At 38.2% G+C, this 26,489-nt stretch overlaps 1 protein-coding gene across 2 annotated transcripts in view; it reads left to right on the top strand.

The window, feature by feature from the left end:
* Positions 1-25,241, top strand: part of col21a1 (collagen, type XXI, alpha 1) — a 75,410-nt gene extending 50,169 nt beyond the window's left edge. For both annotated transcript variants that reach the window (XM_081350650.1, XM_081350649.1), the window contains exons 17-29: positions 2,979-3,023; positions 3,381-3,434; positions 5,272-5,325; positions 9,267-9,320; positions 9,435-9,506; positions 13,835-13,870; positions 15,303-15,347; positions 15,956-15,988; positions 16,070-16,216; positions 16,675-16,729; positions 18,587-18,787; positions 22,406-22,483; positions 24,072-25,241. In XM_081350650.1, the coding sequence (XP_081206776.1) occupies positions 2,979-3,023; positions 3,381-3,434; positions 5,272-5,325; positions 9,267-9,320; positions 9,435-9,506; positions 13,835-13,870; positions 15,303-15,347; positions 15,956-15,988; positions 16,070-16,216; positions 16,675-16,729; positions 18,587-18,787; positions 22,406-22,483; positions 24,072-24,259 (1,062 nt within the window). In that variant the 3' untranslated portion in view covers positions 24,260-25,241. The remainder of the gene's footprint in view (positions 1-2,978; positions 3,024-3,380; positions 3,435-5,271; positions 5,326-9,266; positions 9,321-9,434; positions 9,507-13,834; positions 13,871-15,302; positions 15,348-15,955; positions 15,989-16,069; positions 16,217-16,674; positions 16,730-18,586; positions 18,788-22,405; positions 22,484-24,071) is intronic.
* The last annotated feature ends 1,248 nt before the right edge of the window (positions 25,242-26,489 follow it).

The raw sequence follows: 26,489 nt of genomic DNA, 5'->3' as shown, positions 1-26,489 counted from the left end.
GCATTTCATGTGATTTCTGGCCGTTCACACTAGCTAAATCTGATCAGATGTGCACAAAAATCGGATTTGGACTGACAGTCTGATAGAGTCCTCTCCTAATGAGCTGATGATGGGAATCAAGTGTGTTAGATAAGGAAGATGTGTAAAATGCAGAGCAGTGTGTCCCAAGGGTCATTCCTTAGCCTACTTCAAGTCCACACTAGACTTGAAGTCTAGTAGAATTCTACATTAATTAGTAGAGGCTTAGTAACTACTAGCTAGCCATACTAGCATAGGCCAACTTCATTTGTTCTTAAGGCTAAATGTAGGCTGTAAGCTCTCTGTCAAGTAATGCGTAGTCACATAATATGACATTAACCCTCACTGATCCATTAGCAACCCTCAAAGTGAATTTCAGTCTACACATCTCCTTAACAAGGTGCTTGACCTGAGATCCCTTTCATTGTCTGAAGCACAAATGTAGAAGAGTTTCATGCCGAAGTGTAATACTTTGGGTCAGGTTTGTTGACATCAGTAGCTGCGTTTACTTGGACTCTAATAATCTGTTTGTGATTGGAATTTTAGCATTGTCAGAGTAAAAAAGTAATGTAACCATGTCAATTGGAATAAATTGGCCTGATTTGATTTAAATTTATTGTAAGGGGTGATGTAAACCTTTTCTAATCCGTTTGATGAGGCATGAAAACACTTGATCAGATTGAATGGCGTAATGACGTATGACACACGGAACAAGCTTTTGTTGTTGTTGAAGGAACGATTTTTCTAAAATTCTCACTCATGGTCTGTGAAGATTGCAGGACGTTGTTTCAGACTCTCATCCACCACAGACGGCTTGTTTTGGCCGCAGGAAGGAGTGTTTTTACTGCTTGATAAATAGAAGCAATGGCTTCATGTGTTCGTCATCTCCTAAATAGGTAAATATTAAGTCTGCTTTTTAAAACAAAGAAAATAAGCACTGGTAGCCTGTCTAAGTATGCGCAAACACCGGGAAACTCTGTTTTTATTCCGACTGAAGCAAAAAGTCTTGTTTCCTAACCCTGTTCCTGGAGGCACACATGTTGGATGTCTCTCTTATTATCCGACTCCTCTATTTCAGTCTCTACTACTGAGCTGATGAGTTGAATCAGGTGTGTTTGATTAGGAAGAGTTTGAACATGTGTAGTGTTGGTGTGCATTTGCCTAAAAGTAAAATGCAGGTTTGAATAGTAATGTGCTGCAGTACATTGTGATTTAAAGGCACAGTATGTAAGTTTCACTACTAGAGGTCACTTATTCAGAACAATAGCAGGTGCAGTTTGCTGATGCAGTAAATGAGTGTGGAAGTTGGGAGTTGTCGTATTCACCTCCACAGCCGATGGAGAGCAATCTGATGGGACTCAGGCAGAAATCATATTCACGGATGAGCAAATGTATTAAAGTTTTATTAACGTTGCTGTGGTATGAAGCAGGGCGGGCCGAGACAAACGGCAGTCACACGTTGCCACTCCTTTTGCTTTGTTGTTTGTTTATTTTATGATTAAAGTAACGTCTGCATCTTTCTTCCCTGAATTTGAACTTTGTTACAGTTATGTTTGATCACTTAAATTCACATTATTGTATTTCATTCTAATGAAATAGCCGCAAGTGCTGATTTACTACTCATACAGGTCAATTTATTTGACGAATTAAAATTTTGGGGTAATGAGGCACTGTTTTACTTGGTCAAAACAATCATGCTAATAATACATTTGAGTGTACAACTTATGTTGTAACATTACTCTGTAAGCTAGATCAATATTAGAATATCATATTAATAAATGCTAGGTGACTTGTGTTGTTAAATGGCTTGCAATTAATTTTAAAATGTATTGAATGGTGGAGAAAATGCTGTATTATTGTTACTACAAATAATATAATAATAATATGTTAGCCACTTCATACAAACATGTTACTCGCGTTAAATCAAGAAAACAAGAGACTCACACAATAAGACTAACTGTGTTGAGCTATATAACAAATAGTTTCTCTGGATTTAAACATTATTGGAAACAAGGAAACATTTGGGATAATGTAAATACACAAGTCAACAAAATATATATCATTGTTCTAGTGGTTTTTGGATATTTAATCCAAAAATCTTGCATATAGATTTGCAAGCAGTAATGACAACGCATTAAACTCGTAGATGTCTTTTACAGTATGGTTTCAACCGTGTCAAACACATTATAAACTTACTCTATCATTTTTAAGCTCATTTGAGGAAAACTATTAGACAAATAAAGCAGTTGCATAGACAACTGATACAGTTACATTAAAATAGTAATAATAATAATAATAAAGTGTACACAATGAAAACTATTTAAAAAATAGAGCTAATGGTTAACATAGCCTAATGGTTATAATTTGCAATTAGCAACCCAAAGGTTATAGCTATTCAACAAATGCCCATTTGTGTGCATTCATTTCTCTTATTTGCTAGATCTATTTTCGAAAACATTATTGTGATTTATATATTTTTATATATTATTGTAATGTTATATAAAATACTAGCACTTTAATTATTATAACAGGAAAGATAAAGTTGCAGTACCTTGAGATTTAAATCTTAATCCTCCTACAGATTGTGTAGGTTGGCCTGATGTTATCTCCGGTGTTAGCTCCGAATTTAACAACGTCCTGTTAAAACTATTACTTTCTCTGACTGACAAAGCTTCAAGATGCCAGGAGGGATGCATTTCATAAGTGATTAATCCAGACATCCTATGCATGTTAGCTTCATCAGAGGCCAGGAAAACCCACCGGTGTCCCGACACAGCGCTGTGTTCACCATGTACCTCAGAGACTCAATACATCCAGTAACTGGGTTTTCGAATGCACTCATTAGTGTAACGACTCTGTCTCTTGTGCTTAAAGCCGTTAATGAATGTTATAAGTCTCCTGGGGATTTTACTAAGTAGTTCATTGTTAAACAAGAATTGAGCAAGTTTGTTTTTTAACAGGGCATGCCTGGTATACCTGGAAATGATGGTCAGAGGGGAATCAAGGTGATGTTTTCCCTTTTTCTTTGCTCATGTGGACAGTTTATTTCTCATTTTTTGTTGTATAGAGGTTATGCTTCTTGCTCTTTTACAAAACTTAGTGCTGCATGCACAGGCAATATTTTCAGGCACTATGAGTGCACGTCCAACACTGTTATTGTACCTATAGGCACCTTAATTCTATTAATTATAAATATAATTAAGTGGCATGTTCTCAATAATTTTTTTCATTCAAAACCCATTTAACTTTTTCTTAAAGTCTCCAAATGTAATTTTGCTACCAGTGTATTTTTTTATCCGTCTCACTATAAATTAAGCTATCCCAAACATATTGAAAATTTACATCTGTTGGTTTCTTTAAAGGGTGAACATGGCCTGCCAGGACCAAAAGGAGCCAAAGGTATACATGGAGACTCTGTAAGTAAATCTAAAAGTATAGTAAACACTTGAAAAATCACAATACAAAAGTGAGTGTAACTTTTAATATGCTTGTGATTATGTCCACTGCAAGTCAAATCATATCCAATCATAATGCAATACATTTGTGTTTTCCTTCAAAACATCACTGAGAGAGAAATATATTTAACCAAAGAGGCAATCGCATTATTTGTTGTACAAATGCTGTAGACAATAGGGCTATTCTCAGTGGACAATGAGCAAGTTAGCCAGGACTGCGGTGACCCTGGTGCTCAAATCGCTTCCATTCGTTGGCATGCAGACATAAGAGAGAGGAAAAACTCGCACATGTGAAGAGATTTAGATTGTACTCCGTACCAATGTTTGCTGAACCTGCGAATTCATACAGTATATGATGAAAACATGTTTTACCAATTGACAATGTCAATGTCACTTATTGATCTCTTGGCTCAATGCACCAAATATTTGACATTTTGAATTTGCCTGTAATTTGTGATCTAGTAGAATTAAAAACAGAAACCCTAGATAATGTCATCATATCCTGTTGCTGATATCCATGCTCAAAGCTAGTGTACCTGCACCTAATATTTAAAGAGGACCTATTGTGTTTTTTTCCATGTTCATCTGTGTTTAGTGTGTACTGTTGCTGTTTGAGCATGAAAAAGCTCCAGTTCTTCTCTATATCAGTGTCAGTGTTTCTGAACTCCTGAAACGCCTCCATTGTAGACTTGAGTTTCTTCCGTAAATGAACACGTCACAATATTCCTCATTTAAATAATTAATACACAGAATAAAGGGGCGGGGCCTGGTTGAGTTAGTTAGTAGTGTGTTAAACTGGCAGTTATGTTAAGGGGCGGGACATTTCCCAAACACACTCAAAGCGCTCGACCAATCACAAGCGTTCAAGAATCGTTCTTATGTTTAGACCAAGCTTTTGAACCAAGTGTGAAAACAGTGTAAGTTTGGAATTGCCCTGACTAAAGACTTTATAAAGGGTTTCAATGATAACGGTCAGATTTAAACCATGGCAATAAAATTCCACTAATGCCAACATCATTTTCAAGTCTATTCAAAAGATAAGTCTATAATTATACATTACTAATTGGTAATTTAGAAATGTATATGTAACCTTTATTTTGAGGTTTTTTTTTTTTAATATGTTTTAGGTGCCAATCATTATGTTTTTTTGGTCACACTTTAGATTAGGGTCCAATTTTCACTATTAACTAACTATTAACTACGACTTTTGCCTCAATAAACTCCTAATTACTGCTTATTAATAGTTAGTAAGGTAGTTTTTAAGTTTAGGTATTGGGTAGGATTCAGGGATAAATGAAATGTTCATGCAAAATAATGCATTAATATGTGCTTTATAAGTACTCATAAAAAGGGACCCTAAACTAAAGTGTTACTGATTTTTGTTAATGGCGTACATCTATGCATGGGAAACCATGTGGCATGAAAGTTGAGTAACAATTTACATAAATTTTGCCATATTGTTTGATGGGGACATAAAATCCACCAAACTGACCCATTTTTGACTGAAAAAGATATTCAACAAGAAAAAATCAGGGCAGGACTAGGTTTTATCAATCAGGAATTGATTGGATCATGAAAAGTGGGCGTTCCATATAGCGATTGGACGTCAGCCGAAAAGAAAAAAGGACTCGTTTCAGAAGCAGAACAACTTCATTTTGATCAAATATGGCAAAGACAAGTTACTGAAAAAAAAAAAAAAAAAAAAAAAAACACACACACACAAAATACTGAATTCTGATCGCAAGTTAACTGCTGTAAAGTTAAGAACGTGTATTTGATTGTGTTTGTCTTTCTACAGGGCGAGATGGGATTGCCTGGAATGCCTGGTTCAAGTGGACAACCTGGCCCTAAGGTCACAATGCATGTATTTGCCCTTTGTAATGTTGTAATTCATATGGAAAACATTATAGGTATTGATTACTGAGTTGGAGTCACTATTACATTATTATAGTGATTTCAAAACAGTTGCTTGACAGATGGCAAAATCCCTTTGTTCCGTTCGCACCGTTTTTCCCAGTCGCCTTTCATCATTTGTATAGACATGCATGTGGATTGCTACATGTGATGTGTAATTGTGCAGAACAAAAGCCATAGATTATAAATGGTTATGATACTTCAAACTTGTTCCGCTTCAAATCATGTTTTTTAGATTGTGTCCAAGGAAGGAGAAAACAAAGCGTGTCCAGATTTCAAATCTCTAGTCCAGTTCTCATCAAACTTCAGAATGCTAGCCAACAACGCTTTTCTTCATGACTTATTGAACACTTTATGACACAAAATGGACATTTTTCATTTAAAAGAAAATGAGTGCAGAGGAAAGAAATATGTGCACACTGTTACATTGTAGACTATAAATCCTGAAAACTTCCAAAGAGGCCTGTTAACTTTTAACTCGGTTTAATGTTTTTGAAAAGTCTAATGCTCATTAAGGCAGCATTTATTTGATCAGAAAAACAGTAAAACAACAATACTGTGAAATATTATTACAATTTTAAAAAAACATATAGTAAAATGTAATTTAATCCTGTGATCAAAGCTGAATTTTCAGCATCATTACTAGCAAAGTTCGAAAAAACTGCGTTTATTTACTGTCTTTACTGTTACTTTTGATCAATTTAATGCATCCTTGATGATTAAAGTAATTAATTTCTTTAAAACCCTTAACTTTATTTAGTTTACCCAAAAATGAATATTCTGTCATTTACTCCCATGCAAGACTTTTGTTCATCTTCAAAATACAAATGAATATACTGTATTTTAATAGAATCTGAGAGATTTCTGTCCCTCCATGGACAGCTACGCAACTACCACTTCATATTCTTAAAGTTCATATGAATCGAGTGGTTTAGTCCAAATTTTCTGAACAGACACAATCACTTTATATGATGAACAGATTGAATTTAGACTTTTATTCAAAAATAAAAATTCATCAACGCATAAATCAGTTATGGTAAACAGAAGCGCAATCAAGTTTGCTTAACACACAAGAACCAATGAGGTTCATTCTCGTGTTATGCAGCACGTTTGAGCTTCAACAAGAACCAATGAGGTTCATTCTCGAGTTACGCTTCACGTTTGAGCTTCAGCAAGAGCCAATGAGGTTCATTCTCGTGTTATGCAGCACGTTTGAGCTTCAGCAAGGACCAATGAGGTTCATTCCCGTGTTACGCAGCACGTTTGAGCTTCAGCAAGAACCAATGAGGTTCATTCCCGTGTTTCGCAGCACGTTTGAGCTTCAGCAAGGACCAATGAGGTTCGTTCTCGTGTTACGCAGCACGTTTGACCTTCAGCAAGAACCAATGAGGTTCGTTCTCGTGTTACGCAGCACGTTTGAGCTTCAGCAAGAACCAATGAGGTTCGTTCTCGTGTTACGCAGCACGTTTGAGCTTCAGCAAGAACCAATGAGGTTCGTTCTCGTGTTACGCAGCACGTTTGAGCTTCAGCAAGAACCAATGAGGTTCGTTCTCGTGTTACGCAGCACGTTTGAGCTTCAGCAAGAACCAATGAGGTTCATTCTCGTGTTACGCAGCACGTTTGAGCTTCAGCAAGAACCAATGAGGTTCATTCTCGTGTTAAGCAGCACGTTTGAGCTTCAGCAAGAACCAATGAGGTTCATTCTCGTGTTACGCAGCACGTTTGAGCTTCAGCAAGAACCAATGAGGTTCATTCTCGTGTTAAGCAGCACGTTTGAGCTTCAGCAAGAACCAATGAGGTTCATTCTCGTGTTACGCAGCACGTTTGAGCTTCAGCAAGAACCAATGAGGTTCATTCTCGTGTTACGCAGCACGTTTGAGCTTCAGCAAGAACCAATGAGGTTCATTCCCGCGTTACGCAGCACGTTTGAGCTTCAGCAAGAACCAATGAGGTTCATTCCCGTGTTACGCAGCACGTTTGAGCTTCAGCAAGAAACAATGAGGTTCATTCCCGTGTTACGCAGCACGTTTGAGCTTCAGCAAGAACCAATGAGGTTCATTCTCGTGTTACGCAGCACGTTTGAGCTTCAGCAAGAACCAATGAGGTTCATTCTCGTGTTACGCAGCACGTTTGAGCTTCAGCAAGAACCAATGAGGTTCGTTCCCGTGTTACGCAGCACGTTTGAGCTTCAGCAAGAACCAATGAGGTTCATTCCCGTGTTACGCAGCACGTTTGAGCTTCAGCAAGAACCAATGAGGTTCATTCCCGTGTTTACGCAGCACGTTTGAGTTCTGCAAGAACCAATGAGGTTCATTCTCGTGTTACGCAGCACGTTTGAGCTTCAGCAAGAACCAATGAGGTTCGTTCCCGTGTTACGCAGCACGTTTGAGCTTCAGCAAGAACCAATGAGGTTCATTCCCGTGTTACGCAGCACGTTTGAGTTCTGCAAGAACCAATGAGGTTCATTCCCGTGTTACGCAGCACGTTTGAGCTTCAGCAAGGACCAATGAGGTTCGTTCTCGTGTTACGCAGCACGTTTGAGCTTCAGCAAGAACCAATGAGGTTCATTCTCGTGTTACGCAGCACGTTTGAGCTTCAGCAAGAACCAATGAGGTTCATTCTCGTGTTACGCAGCACGTTTGAGCTTCAGCAAGAACCAATGAGGTTCATTCCCGTGTTACGCAGCACGTTTGAGCTTCAGCAAGAACCAATGAGGTTCATTCTCGTGTTACGCAGCACGTTTGAGCTTCAGCAAGAACCAATGAGGTTCATTCCCGTGTTACGCAGCACGTTTGAGCTTCAGCAAGAACCAATGAGGTTCGTTCTCGTGTTACGCAGCACGTTTGAGCTTCAGCAAGAACCAATGAGGTTCATTCCCGTGTTACGCAGCACGTTTGAGCTTCAGCAAGAACCAATGAGGTTCATTCCCGTGTTACGCAGCACGTTTGAGCTTCAGCAAGAACCAATGAGGTTCATTCTCGTGTTACGCAGCACGTTTGAGCTTCAGCAAGAACCAATGAGGTTCATTCTCGTGTTACGCAGCACGTTTGAGTTCTGCAAGAACCAATGAGGTTCATTCTCGTGTTACGCAGCACGTTTGAGCTTCAGCAAGAACCAATGAGGTTCATTCTCGTGTTACGCAGCACGTTTGAGCTTCAGCAAGAACCAATGAGGTTCATTCCCGTGTTACGCAGCACGTTTGAGTTCTGCAAGAACCAATGAGGTTCATTCCCGTGTTACGCAGCACGTTTGAGCTTCAGCAAGGACCAATGAGGTTCATTCCCGTGTTACGCAGCACGTTTGAGCTTCAGCAAGAACCAATGAGGTTCATTCCCGTGTTACGCAGCACGTTTGAGCTTCAGCAAGAACCAATGAGGTTCATTCCCGTGTTTCGCAGCACGTTTGAGCTTCAGCAAGGACCAATGAGGTTCGTTCTCGTGTTACGCAGCACGTTTGAGCTTCAGCAAGGACCAATGAGGTTCATTCCCGTGTTACGCAGCACGTTTGAGTTCTGCAAGAACCAATGAGGTTCATTCTCGTGTTACGCAGCACGTTTGAGCTTCAGCAAAAACCAATGAGGTTCATTCCCGTGTTACGCAGCACGTTTGAGTTCTGCAAGAACCAATGAGGTTCATTCCCGTGTTACGCAGCACGTTTGAGCTTCAGCAAGAACCAATGAGGTTCATTCCCGTGTTACGCAGCACGTTTGAGCTTCAGCAAGAACCAATGAGGTTTATTCCAACACATGAAAGAGAACAGCACTTCTGAAGCCTTTCCACTCCTTTCCCACTCCTCAAGCCTCTCCTCAAGCCTTTGGGATCTTTAATAAAAGTTCTTACTCATTAACTTTGACACCCAAACTTGAATTTCCATTATTAGGGCACTAAAGGGGAAAGTGGAGGGCCCGGTCAACCAGGACCTCCAGGGCACGAGGTAAAATATTCTATTCAAATTAAACCTTATCGGATGGTTGAAAGAAGAGGAAACATACTTGATGAACTGCATCTTTATATGTTTTAACTTTGTTTATTATACTTTTTAATGAAGGGTAAGCCTGGAGAGCCCGGGACCGCTGGCCAACCAGGACATCCAGGAATGCCAGGGTCACAGGGACAGAAGGTGAATAATTAATGACCACTTCATAAAGATTCCTCATCACATTACATCTGGGTTTTGGATGTCTTATACATTTATGAAACTTTCTGAAAATGATTTTATTATTGCATCCAAATTGCATTTATTTCTTCTGATTTTAATGAGAAAGAAAACTGACATTGCATTTTTGGTCAGTCTTGGAGGCGAAAGCCCACTTTATGGTGAGCAGATTTTCCAAGTGTAGCTCCATTAACTTCAGTAAGTTAATGATCTACCATGGCAAACAAGAAAAGCATTCATGAAAATGTTGCTTGTGGTTTACAAGCATTGGCCGCTTTCAGTGAAACTTCATGAATTATTGACAGCTGTTTATAAATTTAGAGCTAAATCTTAATTACTATGGGTTTACCCTCTGTTAGAAGTGGCAAGTTTGTTATGAATCTATCATTCAGAATTTTTGTGTAGTCTTTTGAAAACGATTTCAAAGATGGTAAAACGGTAGCAGTAACTGCCTCACACATGGTACTTTACACGTGATGCTCTTCTTAGAAACTCATTTCATCTTTGGAGAAGGTTTTCAGTTTCAGTTTAGTTCTGTGATTTATGATGCAAGTTTAGAGATACAGTATACATACATAATGTATAGTTTGGTATACAATTTTGAAACTATACTAGCCGCAATGCAATAATACAGTATTGTTTATTACAAATTACCAGCATAGTAATTTGAATGTAAATATTTACCTTCATTTCAGAATGTCTCAGTGTATTGGGAATGACACACACACGCATTCTTGTACATCTATCTTTATGAGGACATTCATTGACACAATGCAGTCTCTAGCCGCTTACCCTAACCTTACCCATCACAACTAAGTGCCTAACCCGAACCCTGACCCTAAACCGACCCTTAACCTCATTATAACCGTATCCCTAAAACCAAGTCTTGACCCACACACACACACACACACACACACACACACACACACACACACACACACACACAAAGCTCAGCACAGTAGCTCAATGGTTGTTGTCAGGAGGCCTTTCTGTGTGGATTTTGCATGTTCTCCATATGTCTGCGTGGGTTTCCTCCAGGTGCATATGTAAAGAATTGCTTTATTAGTTGTGGCAAGAGCTTATGAATATTTATTTTATTTTGTAATTCTGCTAGGTGCCAATAGTGTCACTGAAACTACATACAGTATTTAAAAAAAAAGTGGAGACAGATTTTTTTTTGCCTTCTTTGAGATGGATATTGCAGTAGGGATAGATGAGTTTCTATAAGAACGTTTATTTTTAGCCAGAGTAGCTCTTAACCAGCAACCTGATGTAAGTGCTGTTGGGTCTTTGTATAGACCCCGTTGGCATGTTGTGTAAAGCAGCAGATATATAGATCTAAAGGCCAATGTTCTATGGAATGACAATTTTTTGTTGTAGTTGTTTGTTTATATGAGTATTGGTATATGGTTCAACCAGAGGTCCCCAACTCATTTTTTTTATTTTATTCATTTTTTTTTTCTGGTGAAAGACATACATAAATGAAGAAGAAAGCATAGATGAATATTTATTGAGTAATCCAAGATGTTTGTCAAAATGACATTTTTCACCAAAGATTTGGAGCCAAATTACAGGGGGGTAAAAAAGATTTTAGAAAGATGGCAGCATCATTATTTTACTGCTTGGTCTGTTAGTAAAATCTCTTGACTTCAGACATCTTTTTTGCATTATATGCCAATGATGACAGTTGAAAAATGGGAAAAAGCACTTCTTGAGTTTGTTTCCCCTGAAGTTTGCACATAGTAACTCAAGAAGAATTAAAGATCTCTTAATATCCTTTTAGGTTTTGGTTAACTTTGAATATTTTAAGGCCCTATATGGTTAATTTCCAAAGTATTGGGATGCCTGACCATTACACCAACAGGGACTTTAATGACATAACATTTGAAATACATAGACATTAATATGGAGTTGGTCCCCCTTTGCAGCTGTAATAGCTTCCACTCTTCTGGGAAGCCTTTCCACAAGATTTTAGAGTGCTTCTGTGGGAATGTTTGCACATTCATCCCATAGAGCATTTGTGGGGTCAGGCACTGATGTTGGACGAGAAGGCCTGGCTTGCTATCTCCATTCCAGTTCATCCCAGAGGTGTTGGATGGGGTTGAGGTCTGGACTCTGTGCGGGCCAGTCAAGTTCTTCCAAACTCATCCAACCATGACTTTATGGACTTCATGCTGGAATAGAATAGGGCCTTCCCCAAAGCTGTTCTGTCAAATTTGGAAGCATAACATTGTCAAAAATTATTGAAGCATTAAGATTTCCCTTCACTGGAAGTTAGAGGCCTAGCCCAACCCCTGTAAACCCCATTCCCTTCAGAAGCCCCATACCATCATCCCTCCTCCACCAAACTTTACAGCTGGCACAATGCAGTCAGACAGGTAATGTTCTCTGTCAGAGCATGTTTCATCTGCTCCACACTCCAGTGGTGCTTTACACCACTCTATCCGACGCTTGGCATTGTAATTGGTGATGTGAGTCTTGCTTGGAAACCCATTCCACGAAGATCCCGCTGCACAGTTTTTTGTGCTGAAAGTAATTCCAGTGGAAGTTTGGAACTCTTCAGCAAGAGAATCATCTGAGTGTTGGTGACTTTTGGCAACTACACACCATGCGCCTTAGGGTGCTTTCACATCTGTAGTTCGGTTCATTTGCTCTGGACCAAGGACAAAAAATTATACTTTGTATCATTTTTCAGGCGTTTTGGTTCCTTTTCACACCACACTGATTTCTCTGGTCCGAATCAATTGATGTGTTGATGCAGTCACGTGACAACATCCACATCACTCGTTGGCCAGATGTGTCTTCAAAGTATCTCCATTTCTGCACTTTAACGTGCGGGAAAATTCCAACGGAACTCCCGGAAGTAAACAAAGGGGTGGAAAATCCAGCAGACAACACGCCGCTGTTTACTATGGAGAGACGACTGCGTGGGCTGATTGTATCCCTGGTCATAGTTTATTATATAGTTTGTCTACACCACTTTAGGCAAACAATAACATTTGAGAATGAAGCGAGGATGCGGCTTGAAAATAATGTTTTAATGCACTGCAGGTGGAGGCGTGCATTAATGTTGCTAAACAGTGACATAATGCACAGCGCAGCTACGGCTGGTTTAGTCCAAAAATGCGCAGTTCTTTTTGTAGTTGGGTCTGTTCGAGGTCGGATCACATTCTCACCACAAACGAACCGCTCCAGAGTTCGTTTGAAAGCGTACCAAGACCTACGCTTGTTTGGTCCGCTTTCGGTGCGCACCCGAGTGCGATTGCCGCATTCACACCTGCCCAAACGAACCGCACCAAGGAGGACAACGAACTCTAGTGCGATTCAACCGAACTAAATGAGGCAGGTGTGAGAGCACCCTTAGACACAGTAACCCCGCTCAGTGAGTTTACATGGTCTTCTGCTTCGTGGACAAGTTTCTGCTGTTCCTAAACACTTCCACTTTCCAATAATACCACCTACAGATGATCGTGGAATATCTAGCAGGGATACAATTTCATGAACTGACTTATTGCTAAGGTGGCATCCTATCACAGCACCGTGCTTGAATTCATTGAGTAGCCTACGTTTTTTCACAAATCTCTGTAAATGCAGACTGTATAGCTAGGTGCTTGATTTTAGACAACTGGTCTGATTGAAACACCTGAAATCAACAATTAAGTGGCGCCCCAAAACTTTTGTCCATATAGTGTTTATACCAATACTCAATATTGCTAATTTAGAAATAGTTAAGCAAAATTGTAAAGTTATGGTCCTCGTATACTGAGAAATTCTTGTCTGAAAGTTTCGCACGTTAAAAAATAGATACGACCTCACGTTGTGTCAATCATGTTTACACACTGCCTCCAAAACTTTAGTCCGTCATAACATAAAGTCGGATCGGGTTCGATTCTCTGTGTTTTAATATGCATCGGAGTGTGCAAGGTTTCTGTGCGGGACGAATTTTTAGGATGACGAATATGGTTTTTGGGAAGTCATTTTGAAGCATGATGAGGAAAGGACCTGACTATTACCAGGTTTCTGTTCTTTCAGTCGGGCTGAGCTTGATAAACACACTCCTGACTTTTATCCCATTCATCAAAACTTCAGACTCGAATTACCTGTTTAATAACCACTGATGACCTTAGAGGTTCTCATACTTTTCTCCAACATTTTTTTGTCAATAAATATGTGAAATAATGGAAAGCTTTCTTTATTTGGATTCTTTTTATCAAGTTATAGAAATGAAAATTTCATTTGTAAGTATATTTGCATGGTTTTCCAACTAATCTTACTGTGAATGTTTTTTACAGGGTCAAAGAGGAGATGCTGGTGAAAGAGGAGCTGATGTAAGTTAACCTTTTACAATTGTGGTTTACTGAAAAAAGGGGGAATAATTGCTAAAGCTCAGGATAAGGATTTAGGTGGAAATGTTTTCTCATCTCTCAGTTATTAAACTAAAAGGTAACCTTCTCTAACTGAAACACTTTCAGTCCTCCTCTTAAGACAACTCGATTTTTGCTGATAGAATATTTTTTTTTTTACAATGTTTTGTTACATGTGATCACTAGTAAATGTTGGCAAATGTCTTTTGGCTTGTATTCCTGTGGAAAATGTGGCCGTTTTGCGGTTTGTACTAAACGGTTTTCAGATTTAATTACAGTATACTTAGAATGACATGTAAGATGTTGCTTTTGTCACTTGTGAGGTCCGAGGAAAACACGGCTGGAATCATGAAATCCACTCATAAAAACTTAATTTACTGTATAACGCAGAATGTAATGGAATTTGGCAACATTTGGATGAATAAATCAAATGGAGGGCTTCAGACTTCATCAAATCATAAAGACTTTAAATATTAAAAAAATATTTAAATATGATTATGAAGAGATTAATTGCATTTTTGAAGATGTACAGTATGCATTCGTTTAATTACCACTTTTTTTGTTGATGAATTTTTATTATAAAATACTGAATCCAGAAAATTTTAAAAAGACAACAGGATTTCTGGGGGGAAAAAGACATTTCATAAGGCTCTGTTAACATTTTAATAAATTATAAATGTGTCAAAGTTTTATTAATTCAGTTGATTAGAAATCCTTTTTTGATTTAAAAAATGTAATTAACCCATTAAAAAGAAAGGAAAGAGAGTAAATATGGAATTTGGGAAAAATGAAACTAATTTCCTAGGGCCCTAATATATCTTGAAAATGAAAAGGTAAATCTCTTTGACAAGAAGGATTGTCATTTATTTCAGATTCAGTTGGCAGTCAAATTCATTCACTTCATGAATGATTTTTCAAGGAGCAGAATGTTTTCTGTCCCTAGGATGAATACGGTGTAAAAAAGAATATTATTGCAGCATAAAATGAAAAAAAAAAATCTGTGAAATTTAAATGAGGAAAAGGTAAAAAAAAAAAACAAGTATTCTAATTTATTTTTAAGCATTAAATATATATATATATATATATATATATATATATATATATATATATATATATATATATATTAACTTGGGTTTTTTTGTAAATTTTAGAATTTAGAATTTATGCTGATCAGATCTTTAAAGCAGGGTATATGATAAATGTTTTTGACATATGAAACAAGTAAGTTTAATTTGTCAAGATTTCAAGTACCTCAGAGGTAGCCTTTGTTGCATTCAATATGAGTGATTTCATTGGACATGCTTAGATGTTCACTAACCTAAGATGTCCTAGGGTCGAATAGGTCCACATATTAATATGTATATGTTACTAAAAAAACAATTATGCAATTGAACAGGGGATGAAAGGTGAAAGAGGAGACTCTGGGAGACCTGGTGTTCATGTAAGTTTGTGTGTGTGTGTGTGTGTGTGTGTGTGTGTGTGTGTGTGTGTGTGTGTGTGTGTGTGTGTGTGTGTGTAATACTATTATATGGAAAATGTAACTTTTAAATGTATACTTTTTTTAATAAAACCTACAGCGCATTCAATTTTATATATTTAGGAATTACAGGACAGGATGAAGAGATTAAATGAATTAAAATAAACACTTTAATAAGTAAAAAAATCTGTATCTGAAATTACACAATCAACCGCAAGGTGGAGTAGTTTCTCTTGCTGAATGCCATTTGCAAGGCAAAACATTTTATAACACTTTTATTGCATACAGTAGCATTTTGCATAAAAATATAAAATAACTAAGTAGAACATAACATTTTATGTTTTCATTTCATGGTTAAGGGTGAGAAACAAACTACAGTGAAGAAGTCCCAACTATTTGGACAATTAAGCCACACTATTTAACTCTGGCTCATTTTTCAAACAGGTGTAGGGAAATACAGTGACAGCAAAAATATACTATACACTTTTTTATGGATTTATTGTCTTTGTAAAAGCTATTGTTGCTTTGTTGTTTTGTAACCCAGCTTGTATGTGTGTCTTGTCTCCACACAGGGTTTAACTGGGCCAGCTGGGCAGAAAGGAGAGGTGAGCACATCTCTGATCTGAACACACCGTCACCATGAGCTCTAGTGTGAGTGTGTTGAGCTGTGTTTGTGTGCATGTCAGAAAGGGCCAGCAGGAGAGCCCGGTCAGAGGGGCCCGAACGGCCAGCAGGGGCTCCCGGGACAGCCAGGACAGACGGGACCCTCGGGGCCCAGGGGACTGACCGGAGAAACCGGCCCCGCGGGAACACCTGGACCCGAGGGACGACCTGTATGTGATACGTTTCCTAATACCTGTATTGTTCAGTGTGTGTGTGTGTGTGTGTGTGTATGCCTTCCTCTCCTGTAAGATCATCTAGTCAATGGACGATAACACTTTACAGTAAGGTTCATTAAATTAACTATTTTTAGTTAACATGAACTAAGAATGGACAATATTTCTACAGCATTTAGTTAATATTAATTTCAACATTTACTAATACATTATTAAAATCAAAGGTTGTATTTGTTAACATTAGTAAATGCACTGTGAACTTACATGAACACACAATGAACAGCTGGATTTTTATTAACTAACATTAACAAAGATTAAAAAATGCTGCAACAAATGTATTGCTCATGGTTAGTTCATGCTAGTTAATGCATTATCTAATGTTAACTAATGAATCTTATTGTAAAGTGTTACCAATATTGCATGGACAGTTGAACAGAAACTCTGTGTTTTTGCAGGGCAGAGAGTTCTCTGAGCAACACATTCAGCAGATTTGCAGAGACATCCTTCGATGTGAGTATCCAAAATTATCTGGCATTTTTAATCTATTGTATACAAGTGAAAAAAAAAATCCTGTTCACTCCACCATCCAAATATATATATATATTTATATAAAATATATTTGCAAAAAATTTGTATTTCTATTTTGAAAAATCAAGCCTTTTAAGGATCAAAATTATTTTTGAAAATGCTGAGAACAGTGAGACTGTTAATATTGATATTGAAATAATACAATTTTAATAACATTTTGAATCCATCAATAACCCAAATATATACAGTACTGTGCAAAAGTCTTAGGTTTCTTCAAGCGTCTCGGAGACGTTCCCGCAGTTCTTCTGGATTTAGTCTGTCTCAGTTTGTTCTGTTTCTTCATGTAATCACAGACGGACTCAATGATGGTGAGATCAGATCATACCGACTTTTGCACAGTACTGTGTATATATTATATATATATATATATATATATATATATATATATATATATATATATATATATATATATATATATATATATATATATATATGTATATATAAACTTAGTACACACACACGTTTGTTTCACTATATTAGAAAGGACATTGCATAGACTTCCATTGATTTTATGTCAGGTTAATGATATTTTTATGGCCTAACTCAAGCCCTAGCTCTAAACCTACCCATCACAGAAATGTGCACAGATTTTTTTTATTAAGTTTTATTTTGTAGCTTTCTGGAGGGTGACGTTTACAACAAATTATCTGAGTTACATTTTCAAATAAGTTTTCCATGTATTGACTGACTCATGTTGAGAGAAATCGAGAGTAAGAGTAGAGGCGTTGTGTGTGAACATGATCTCTATTGAAGATCTAGACTAGAGTGCAACTCACAGATATTTGTATTGTACATCTTTCGTTAATAAAGTCTATGCCTAATGTGAAATATAATAATATAGATAAAAAATAAAAAATCCATTTTGCACTTTTTTTTCAAACCTAAATTCTTTAAATTGATTGACGACACTTTGTTTATTCTTGAAGTGAACATTTGCCTGGTGATATGATTAACTGTTTTAAACAGCCGTCTTGATCTTGAATGCGAGTACAGTATGAAGCGTCCAGTGTGTGATTCCTTGGACACAAGGGCACTTTACGGCTTTCAAATGGATGTTTAATGAGGCTTAAAAACATTAAATCCAGTACATTGACTCTTGTGAGGAAACAGCTGATCACTAAATGAATTGACAGCCTGTCAATCTTCAAAGTGTTCACCATTAAACATTCATTTTAGGAGTCAGGTATATTTCGAAATTACAACAAAATAAATCCTGTTTTATAAGAGAAGCCACTGAGTTGTTTTATCTCTTTTTTATTTTATTTGTGTGGTGTCTGCAAACAGTGATTGACTGTAATAAAACTAAAAGGCACTCAATGATTCAGAATCTGGTTTAATAATAAATACATTTAAATCTATGCAGTCATTTTGATATAGTTTATTTCTGATATTTTTGTTTTTGATAGTAGAAGTTCTGAATGGCCAGTAAGTTAACTAAAGGTAGTGGCCAAATTGGCTGGTGAGTGAAAAAGGTCACACTTTAGTTTAGGGTCCAATTCTCACTGTTAACTAACTATGAACTATGCCTTTTGCCTCAATAAACTCCTAATTACTGCTTATTAATAGTTAATAAGGTTAAGTTTATGTGTTGGGTGGATTAAGTTATGTAGAATATCATGCAGAATAATGCATCAATATGTGCTACTAATATGCATGCCAATACGCAACTTGTTAATAGTGAGAATTGGTCCCTAAACTGGTGTTACCAAAGTTCATTTTAAACGCTGAACGTATATATTCATGAGCCTTCCTGTGTCTGATTCTGTTTTGTGGTTACAGCTGAGATTCCTACTCTTCTATTGAGTAGCCAGCACAATCATCACAGAAGCTGCGAGCACTGCTACACACGCGTGGGACCCCCGGGGCCTCCGGGGCCACCGGGCCCTCACGGCTCTCGAGGATTCCCAGGTTTATCTGGCTCTAACGGGCTGCAAGGGCAGCGGGGTTTACCTGGGCGGCCTGGTGTTCCTGGCATGCAAGGTACAGACATGCTCAACACACATCACACTGTGTCTACGTCTACATTAATCCGGATACATTTTTCGTTTAAAAACGCTCTCCGTCCACACTAGCATTTTCTGACATTTCAGTGTGGATGAGAAACTTTTCCCCTTACTGCACATGCGTAAAACCTCACAAAAGCTCACTGATACAGACTGAAAAATAAATAATAAAGTAATCGCGCAATTCTTCTGGCAGGATCATTTTATTTAGCAAAATATCTCAGCATTCACTGATGGCCGCCAGGCCGCACTCACACACCAATATATGTTTGGTGTAAAACGCTACTGCTTTCATGTTTTACCACAGGACAGCAAATGTGAGTGCATTTTGTGTCTTCTTTGATCCGTGAAAGTGAATAGCACATAACAGGCACAATACCGGTATAAACATGAATATCTATGGGTTCAATATGCATCACATGACTAAACTTACGTCATTGTTTTTAAATACCTCGGTTTTCACAGTCCACACTACAATGCGAAAACAGCGTTTTCAAAGGGATTCACTTTGGAAAGCGTTTTCAAAAAGCTTAATTTTCATTAAAAAAACGCCGTCTCAGTGTGGAGGGAAGGCCAAACCGGAGAGAAAAAGATGCGTTTTCAAACTAAAACGTATTAGTGTGGACAAGGCCTGTGTCTACAGCGCTGTACATTATCTCAGAATGTTCACAGATTTCCATCGATTTATATAATTGCTCTCGAGAGAAATCTCACTGTCCACTCTGGTTCTCCCTCACGGATCCAGCTCCTCTAGGACTGGATGATATGGTGCAGACTGCAGACGTAGTCGAGGCTACTCTTTCCCCTCGATCTCTCTTCTCCCGGGAGTTCTGGAGAGAGTTTGCAGGGACCAAGTTCGTGGCCGGGCCGAGTATGGTTTCCTGATTTGGTGTCTCTCCTCGACAGGCCTACTCTAGAGTTACCCGTCAGGAGGGACCTTCTGTCCCAAGCAGGGGGCTCGATTGTTCACCCCCGTCCAGAACTGTGGAGTCTGTGGGCTTGGCCTCTGAGGGGGCCCAGCTCATAGGTACTGGTCTCTCAACTGAGGTTGTGGAGACCATTCTACAATCCAGAGCTCCCTCCACAAGGAAACTTTATGCCCTGAAGTGGAGAGTTTTTACTTCTTGGTGTAGTGACCGTCAGTTGGACCCAGATAACTGCCCGGTTGGTACAGTGCTGGAGTTCCTGCAGGAGCGGTTCACTGTAGGTCTATCCACTTTGTAGGTTTATGTGGCGGCCTTCGCTTCTTACCACATTCCTTTGGGTGGAATGTCGTTGGGTAGAGATCCCTTGGTATCTCGTTCCCTCAGTGGTTCTCTGAGGCTGAGGCCTGCAGTTTGTACCAGGGTGCCGACATGGGATCTGGCCATTGTCCTTCAATGCCTTTCCATGGCTCCTTTCGAGCCCATTGAGGAGGTTCTCGGCCAAGTTTATGACTTTAAAAGCTTTGTTCCTCCTTGCTATCTCTTCTCTTAAAAGGATAGGAGATCTGCAAGCCCTGTCGGTTTCTCCCTCGTGCTTAGAATTTGCACCTGGTATGCTCAAAGCATTACTTCATCCTAGACCAGGCTATGTTCCTAAGGTCCCCACTAATGTGGCTAGATCTATTGTGCTGCAGGCCTTTTGTCCTCCTTTTTAAAATCCAGACCAAGGTCAAGGTCAAGGTCACTTTTATTTATATAGCACCTTAAAACAGCATTTCTGCTGACCTAGGTGCTTCACAGAAACATAATAAAAACACAAAAAACACTATAAAAACAAAAGTCGTACAAATTACATAGTAAAAAATTTAACTCACTAAGGCTACATATCCACAATTATGAATAGGCCTGAGAGAAGAGGAAGACAACCTGACAGATTGAGGTAACGAATTCCACAGTCTAGGACAAAGAACGGAGAATGCTCTGTCACCTTTAGATTTCAGGAAAAGGAAAAAGGAAAAGACCAGGAAAAGAATAACCTGCAGTGCCCAGTCCGGGTGCTAGATGCTTATGTCCACAGAGCTGCCCTGTGGTGTATAAAAAGTCCCCAGCATCAAAGCAGTGATTGAGCAAGTGGGTAGTTGAGGCTATCTCACTTGCTTATGAGTCGGTCGGACAATCTTCACCTATGTCAGTCTATTCCCATTCTACTAAGAGTGTTGCGCCTCCAAGGCCCTTATGTCAGGAGTTGCTCTCCAAGATGTCTGTGATATGGCAGGCTGGTCCTCACCGCACACATTTGTTAGGTTCTACTCCTTGAACCTGGACTCAACACCAGGGTCCCAGGTGCTCTCGTCCTAGTGCTGCTCTTCTCGATTTCACACAGGACAGTCACTTCTTGCTATGGTGGCGTTGGCATAGACGTTCCCTCAGCGTCAATCGACGCAGCGTGAGTTCCCTTGAAAGGGAACGCCTCGGTAACGACTGTAACCTCGGTTTCCTGAAGAGGGAACAAGGCGCTGTGTCACCTTACCAAATCTCCTACATGCCTGTCAGCGACTTACTTCAGACTTTTACGAAGCTAGCGCTGCTTGGTTTTGGGCAGGCTTTATAGTTTTCTGGTTCGTGATGTCACGACGTCCGTGATGTCACCCGCCTCTGACGTTCCACTACACCATTAGACTGATTTCACATGTGCTTCAAGACGTCATCACGCAAACCATTTCCTCAGTGTCAGTCGACGCAGCGTTTCGTTTCTCTCTTCTACAGTCGTAACCGAGGCATTTTCAAGCCCTCAAAATGCCGCGGTCGTGTAAATGAACGGCCAAAACATAAAGTTTTCAGTTTTTATTTGAAAACAGTGTTGTGTAAATGGAGCCTAAGTGTACCTGCATTAGTTCATGTTTCCTTTGTCCCTGTTTACTGGTTGCTATGGTTATTTGTTGGTTAACTGATTCACTGCACCTGTTCCTTGTGTTCCGTGGCACAGGCTAAACAGATTTGGAAGGGATTAAAATTGCAAAGTATGTTTGTAAGTTTAAGACTGAAATTAAAGGGTTAGTTCACCCAAAAATGAAAATTCTGTCATTTACTCACCCTCATGTCGTTCCAAACCCGTAAGGCTTTCATTCATCTTTGAAACACAAATGAAGAACTTTGAATGAAATATGAGAGATTTCTGTCCCTCCAACCACCACTTTGATGCTTCAAAAAGTTCATAAAGGGATCGTAAAACAAATCCTCATGAATTGAGCAGTTTAGTCCAAATTTTCCGAAGAGTCACGGTCGCTTTTTATGATGAACAGATTGAATTTAGACTTTTATTTACAAATAAACATTGATCAGCGAACATAAACAGAAGCTCAACCGCAACTGCTTGACACACGAGAACAAACCTTATCGGTCAAAGTGGTAGTTGCGTAGCTGTCAACGGAGGGACAGAAATGTCTCTGAAACACAAATGAAGATATTTTTACTACATTCTAAGATGATCGAAAGTCTTACAGGTTTGTAACGACATGAGGGTGAATAAATGATGACAGAATTTTCATTTTTGGTTGAACTAACCCTATAAAAGCTTCCAAAGTGAAATCTGTATCAGCATACATTTACATATATTCATTTAGTTTGTCTGTTTTGAAGCACACAAAATGATTTGTCTGGCTATTGTCTAGGTGATCCAGGAGAAAAGGGTGATAAAGGAAATCAAGGACGATCCCAAATTGGAGACCCAGGTCTCCCAGGACCACCAGGTGAGCAGATACTAACCACCACTAACACTAGATTTTTAACAGGCCATTCATGTGCGAAGTAAAAGGGTCATATACTTTTTATAATTTTAGTTTTTCCCTGAGATCACATTTGCCCTGAGTGTTTCCCCCCAAATAAATATAGATTTACAAATATAATTTTCCAATTCCTAAAAATTTTATATTTTCTGGCCTTAACTGCCATAAAATGAGCAACAACGCTCCACAACCGGCTGTCAGTAGCAGATACATACTGGATGCTGTGTCGCTGATGACTTGCATTTAAACATTTTAAATATAAAAAGTATTGATTTCCAGTACAATAATGTAGAATATTATTTTACTGGTAAATATTACTGGAAAATGAATATACTGGTAAAATCAGACCAACAAATACATTTCTCATCGCATTATCATACAATGTGTTCAGCATATATATATATATATATAATCCTGTAATAAATAATAAATATATTATATATGCATAATCCTCTTGCGCACAACAACTTACTATTGTGAGCCAATTTATGCTATATTAATTATGATAAACGGTCAAAAGCTTTGAGTTCTCCCACTGTGCATCTGAACTTTTTGCATGTACATCAAAAACTTTTCACGTGCACTACAAAAATGACGTTACTGAACGTGCAGTATGAACAAATATAAACCAAAGAAGTGTATTCAACAATATTCAAAAATAATTATTATACAAAATTTACATAATGAAAATGTGAAAATCTAAATTCTGAAATATGAAACATGGCTCTTACAACCGGATGGAAACAGTAATGTCTCGGCTGACCTCTTGTGATGGGATCACTGAAAAAATGCTTCTTCTTGTGATTCATTTTTAACATCCAAGATGCATAGCGTCACATTTTTGCATCAAAATATATCATTACACCCCTATTTAATAGTACATCAAACTACATTTTTATTAATGATATGACATCCTGTTATTAACTCCTTCCTCGCCATTGATGGAATTTTCCCTGTGTTTTTACCGTTATTTGCCAGCAATTACTTGCAATTCTTTTGCAAAATCTTTTCTCAGAATTGTGAGATATAAACTCGCAATTGCGAGTTATAAAGTCCAATTCTAAGGAAAAAATACTGACTTTTTATCTCACAATTGCGTGAATGTTATAAAGTCAGAATTGTGAGATAAAAAGTCGCAATTACCTTTTTTATTTTTTATTCTGTGGCGGAAATGTAGTCTTTGACAAAAACACGACTTTCTCAGATTTTTGCTCAATTTGTATCTTTTTTTTTTATGAAATTCAATTGTTGATAAAAAAGAATGCATTAAGCTAGAATAAAACGGGTTTCTTTCTTTTTTTAAAGCCAGAGGCTTTGTTCTTTCTGTTGAAATATTGCATGTTCAGATATTCATACAACAAAATATTCTGGGGGCCATGAAACTTTTGTGAAAATGATCAAAAATGCTGGCCCTCAATGGCAACGCATTTTCAAAAACACTGGTAGGGAAAGAGTTAAATAATCAGGGCGGACATTATAAGCAGGCATGCTTGTATTTATGATAGAAACTGTCAGAATGTCACTTTGACACAGAATAACTCTTTGACTCCAGGTCCGATGGGTCCGTCGGGAGTGGGAAAACCAGGACCGGCCGGTAAACCGGGGTCACCGGGTCACAGCGGAGAGGAGGGGAAGAGAGGACACCCCGGGGAGCCCGGCCAGCCAGGAGTGTGCCATCCTCACATGTGCTACGCTGCAATGATGAGAAGAGACCCTTACAGTAAAGGGCCAAACTATTGAAAGAGGCAGACAGTCAGTGAACGAGAGAAAACAGCGAATCTTTCCAATCTCAGGACGATCAAGAGTGTCTCACACTCACGGACACATGAAGTACCTCTTAAAGTGTAAATAATACATTAACACCAGCGATTGTCCACAACTCGATTCAACACGTACTGTCACAAGCTGAGATGTGCCATGATTTATTCACGCTGTTTGTCACGAGGAATGAAAAGCATCCAGTGTGAGGAGAAATTCTTCCTTTCGTCGGCTCTCTTGCTCCCTCGAGTGGCGTTCAACCATCACCAGCCCAGCGTCTCGTCGTATTTATGATGCCAGATTTACTGCCCCTCAGCTTTTGTCGTGGGAGTTCTTCTGCAACGCTTCATGCCTTCTGTCTCTCTAGTCCTCATCCCCTTACATATTGCTAGGGTTCCCACATCTTTGTGACCAATGACTTTTCCTGGTATTTGTGATCTACAGGAAACATTTAAAAAATCTATTTAAAACAAATTGTAATTTCTAGCCTGTAATATTTTAGAGCAGAAACAGTATATATTCACTATAGAAATGTCCATGAGTTTTCCATGAATGTTTAAGATTTTATGCATTTCCACACCTTTTCCAGGCCTCTGATATTTCCAGGCTGTCCATAGTCTTCAGATTACACATGTGAGTGTGCTTCGATATCTATATTAAATGTTGAAATGGTAAATTGAACAGATTTATCGTATACATTTTAATCCGCCTTTCTCTACAGCAAATGAGACACAATTCTGATGTTTTTCTTTCTTTTACCCTTGGTTGATAAAGGGTGTGTAGAAGAGTGTAATAAAGCACACCTTCCAATAAATGTATAATTTTTTTTGTTATTTATAAGAACTGATATCAGTTACAGCTTCTCCTGTGAGAGCGCTTTCTTATTTTTGCAGTGATTATTTTTTTATAACATTCATGTGTTTGAATGACTTTTAATGATATTAATTAAAACCTTTTTTTATTATTTTTTGTTGCTGTTGTTGCTTCATGTTCTGTTACAAAAGCAATATTATTCATGATGTTGTGAATGTGTACTATAATTTCCAGCAGGTGATTATCCCTATTTCTTATAGTGTCACATAACAGGGTCGTAAAAATCTAAAAAGTGAGGAACAAAAATATTCTGTTGGACTCCCATCTATGCCCTGCAATGTTCTATTCTAATATATAACAGCATTAAATGTGTTCATGGTGAATACATTGTATTAACAGGCAATCTAATCAAATCATTCTGATATTATGGAGTATTACTGTCAAACGATTACATGACATTGTAATACAATACGTGACATTCAGCATTAAAGCTAAAACTTGTTTTAGCCCCAGATCCAGTCCCAGGTGGCGCTGTTGCTCTTTCTAACATTTAGGATGTTTCCTGTCAAGACTTTCCTGCTAGGTCTTCACCCGAACCTGATATGTAAGTGTCCTCACGGGGAGGGAGCTGATATTCAGTGGATTTTTACAGTAGGCTACAGCAGTCAGAAGTTTGGGCTCACTCACTCTTATTTAAGCACAGCAGGCTACGTCATCTCAGGATCAACTCCATCCGGATCCTGGGGCTTTCATCAGGAGCATCCTGGCTCGCTTTACACAGTATTGACTCAGGAATACACGATTATACTGTATATATTTAGTGAGTCACAGGACTTTTCAGAGATGTTTGTAGGTTTCACCATGACAACAACTTCTCTTTGGTCTTTAAAAGTGACTGACATTAATTTAGTGATCAAATTTAGCACTCTTATGGAAATATGATAATCTTTTATAATTATAATGCCAATGTAAATCTGACAATTTTTCAAATTGCTTGCCATAAATCAACATCTCGGGAAAATGTTCTGGGGTTTCTAATCAAAATATGACTTTTTGTAGCAGAACAGGGCATTGATTTCATACAGGCAGCAGGACTTACAGCATGTTTAATCAGGACTTTTAGAGACACGGAAATAAATGATATATCAATATTCCTATGAGATATTAGATATTATTATGAGAAATGTTGCCAACTCTTACTTCTATTACTTCTTTTATCATTACGTGTTGCCCCAAGAACACATTCATATGCAAATTAGATACAATGTATTGCTATACATGGGATAACTAATTTATGGGCATTTTATTGGATAAAGTAAAATGGTTTATCAATTAATTCCGTTATATCTTATATAACATGGTTGAGGATCATCTTTATACAAAGTTTGTTTTTTATAAA

The sequence above is a fragment of the Scardinius erythrophthalmus genome, assembly GCF_964197995.2.
Source record: "Scardinius erythrophthalmus genome assembly, chromosome: 21".
In the NCBI taxonomy this organism is placed as follows: Eukaryota; Metazoa; Chordata; class Actinopteri; order Cypriniformes; family Leuciscidae; genus Scardinius; species Scardinius erythrophthalmus.
This window is presented reverse-complemented; position numbering and strand designations above follow the sequence as displayed.